At 54.8% G+C, this 3,242-nt stretch overlaps 1 protein-coding gene across 1 annotated transcript; it reads left to right on the forward strand.

Annotated features, from left to right (window-relative positions):
• Positions 1 to 1,259: 1,259 nt before the first annotated feature.
• LOC120684994 lies at positions 1,260 to 2,057 on the forward strand. The gene is made up of 2 exons (XM_039966846.1): positions 1,260 to 1,737; positions 1,846 to 2,057. The coding sequence occupies exons 1-2, from the start codon at positions 1,260 to 1,262 to the stop codon at positions 2,055 to 2,057; spliced, it is 690 nt and encodes a 229-aa protein (XP_039822780.1).
• The last annotated feature ends 1,185 nt before the right edge of the window (positions 2,058 to 3,242 follow it).

Consider the following 3,242-nt stretch of genomic DNA (forward strand, 5'->3'; position numbering starts at 1 on the left):
GATGCTTCCAAAGCATTCTAGGAGCTCAAGGATTTCCTCACCTCGCCGCCCGTCCTAACGGCACCAGAAGACAGGGAAGTCCTCCTCCTGTACATTGCCGCCACTACCAGTGTCGTGAGTACTGTCCTGGTCATCGAGCACAATGAGCCGGATCACATCTACAAGGTGCAGCGACCCGTCTACTTCATCAGTGAAGTACTCAGCAAATCCAAGGCACGCTACCCACAAGTGCAGAAGCTACTGTACGCTATCCTCATCACATCAAGAAAGCTCCGGCACTACTTCCGGGCTCACAAGATCAAGGTGGCCTTATCCTATCCACTCGGTGACATCCTACACAACAAGGACGCCAACGGCCGAGTCGTCAAATGGTCAGTAGAACTCGGCGCATTTACGATTGAATTTATGCCGCGGTCCACCATCAAGTCTTAGGCGTTGGCCGACTTCATTGCTGAGTGGACCGAGATCCAAGATCCTCCACCTGACACCAGATGTGAGCACTGGATCATGTACTTCAACGGCGCCCTTAACCGCGATGGAGCCGGCGCTGGAGTCCTCTTCATCTCCCCGAAAGGTGAACAACTCAAATACGTCCTCCAGCTACTTTTCAAGGCTACCAACAATGCTGCTGAGTACGAAGCTCTCATCCATGGTCTTTGGATCGCTGTCACACTCAGCGTCAAGCGTCTGTTGGTCTATGGGGACCCCAAAGTCGTCATACAACAAGTCAACAAGGACTGGGAGTGCACCAAGGATAAGATGGACGCCTACTATAAGGAGATCAGGAGTTTCACCTCGTCCCTAGGGATGACAACGTGGCAGCCGATGTTCTATCCAAGCTTGGATCCAAGCGGTCCATCGTACCACCCGGTGTGTTTGTTCAATCTCTCAACAGCCATACGGTAAAGATGGAAGAGGAGCCTCCTACAAAACCCGACTTGTTCCTGGACATAGGGCAACAGGTCTTAACTTTCGACACCGACTGGCGCTCCCCAATCATCGATTTCATCAAGAATGATAAAAGCTATCCAAAGGTAAAGGAACATGAGAAGCTTGCTCGCCGGTCAAGCAACTATGTCGTCATAGGGACCGAGTTGTTCAGGCACTCGGCTTCCTCAGGAACCCTGTGCAAATGCGTTACACAGGATGAAGGAGTCCGACTCCTTAGCGATATCCATTCGGGTATCTGCGGCAACCACGCGGGCACCTCTACCCTCGTGGGGAAAGCCTTTCGATTAGGCTTCTACTAGCCCACGGCCATGGCCGATGCCCAAAACATCGTCAGGCGATATCCCGGGTGCCAGTTCTTCTCCAAGCAGCAGCACGTCCCCGCTCAGGCCTTACGGACTATACCTCCTTCTTGGCCATTCGCCTGCTGGGGACTCGACTCGGTGGGACCCCAAAAGACGGCCGTTGGCGGATACAATCATATATTCGTGGCGATTGAAAAGTTCACAAAATGGATCGAAGTCAAGCCAGTAACAGCCACTACAGCAGCCAAGGCAGCCGATTTCATCGAGGAGATATCACACCGATTCGGGGTGCCTAACCGGATTATCACAGATCTGGTTACTTCATTCACGGGCTCCGAGTTCTGGGACTACTGCCAAGAAAGCTACATCGACGTCTACTATGCCTCCGTGGCACACCCCCGGTGCAATGGCCAAGTTGAAAGTGCCAACGGCTTGATCCTCCAGGGGCTCAAAGACAGAATTTTTGACCCGATCAAAAAGTATGGTGCAAAGTTGCTCCAAGAACTACCCATAGTAGTTTGGGGACTCCGCACTTAGAAAAACCGAGCCACCGGTTATTCGCCATTCTTCATGGTGTACGGTTCTGAAGCAGTCTTGCCATCGGACATAGCTTTTGGTGCTATGCGCATCCAGAACTACGACGAGAACGAAGCCGAAGCGACTCGATGCACCGACATCGACTTGGCAGAGGAGCACCGCCTGACGGCCTCAACTCAGCATGCGAGATATGAGCAACAGCTCTGGCGCTACCATGATCGCAATGTCCATGAGCGTGACTTCAATGTCGACGACCTGGTTTTGTGACGAATCCAGTCGACCACCGGTGTTCACAAGTTGTCTTCCCCCGTGGGAAGGTCCCTTTGTAGTCTGTGGGATAGTGGTTCCCGAAACCTACCACCTACAGAGGCCACACTGAAAAGACATGGCCAACCCATGGAATATCAAGCACCTGCACCGCTTCTATCTGTAGAAACATAGAAAATGGAAAGCTATGTAGCTATCTACCCATTCAATAAATCTTGTTGCATTTTACATGTCGCATTCTACTTATTTTTGTTCTTCACCAAGTCGTTTTCAACACGCTTGGGGGCTACGGCTCGGCCACCCAGCCAAGCCCCACTCGGAGTCCGACTAGTCGGACAGGAACAACTCGGTTCGCCTTTACTGAACACAGCCGAGTACGTCCAGGAACCACTCAGTGTCACCCTAACTAACCGCGCACATTGATGATCCACTCTAAAGCGCTATCAGCAGCCAGATCAGATCAGCCCAGCGATCTCACAGCAGATGAGGCGGGAAAAACGGTAACTTCCTTTTTTACTGTTGCCTCTGGCAACCCCGCTCCCTAGTCAGCCGCGACAGATCCGCGCAGAGAATAACGGTTGGATTTTTCACCTTAACGCGAATATGGTCCAAATATTACTGGAAACGACCCGGCATGTCTCCGTGACCCAGCCAGGGCCTCTGGGCCCGGACGCCGTGACGACCCGGCGTGTCTCTGTGACTCTGCCAGTGACCCTGCTCGGGGGCTGGGCGCCACCTACGACCCGGCGTGTCTCCGTGACCCCGCCAGGGCCTCAGGGCCCGAACCCCGTGACGACCCGGCTCATCTCCGTAACTCTGCCAGAGACCCTGCACGGGGGCTGGGCGCCACCTACGACTCGGCATGTCTCTGTGACCCAGCCAGGGCCTTAGGGCCCGGACGCCGTGACGACCCGGCACGTCTCCGTGACTCCACCAGTGACCCTGCTCGGGGGCTGGGTGCCACCTACGACACGGCGTGTCTGCATGACCTAGCTAGGGCCTCAAGGCCCAGATATCGTGATGACCCGGCGCATCTCCGTGACTCTGCCAGTGACCCTGCTCGGGGGCTGGACGCCACCTACGACCCGACATGTCTCCGTGACCCAGCTGGGGCTTCAGGGCCCGGACGCCGTGACGACCTAGCACATCTCTGTGACTCCACCAGTGACCCTGCTCGGGGGCTGG

The sequence above is a fragment of the Panicum virgatum genome, chromosome 8N, assembly GCF_016808335.1.
Source record: "Panicum virgatum strain AP13 chromosome 8N, P.virgatum_v5, whole genome shotgun sequence".
NCBI classification, from domain to species: domain Eukaryota; kingdom Viridiplantae; phylum Streptophyta; class Magnoliopsida; order Poales; family Poaceae; genus Panicum; species Panicum virgatum.

What these genes read in the sequence shown, in the direction of transcription:
- LOC120684994 (XM_039966846.1), top strand. Translation starts at nt 1,260, where the DNA reads ATGGCCGATGCCCAAAACATCGTCAGGCGATATCCCGGGTGCCAGTTC. An exon ending in TGACCCGATCAAAAAGTATG is followed by an intron (nt 1,738 to 1,845) that starts GTGCAAAGTTGC and finishes GTTCTGAAGCAG; the next exon opens with TCTTGCCATCGGACATAGCT.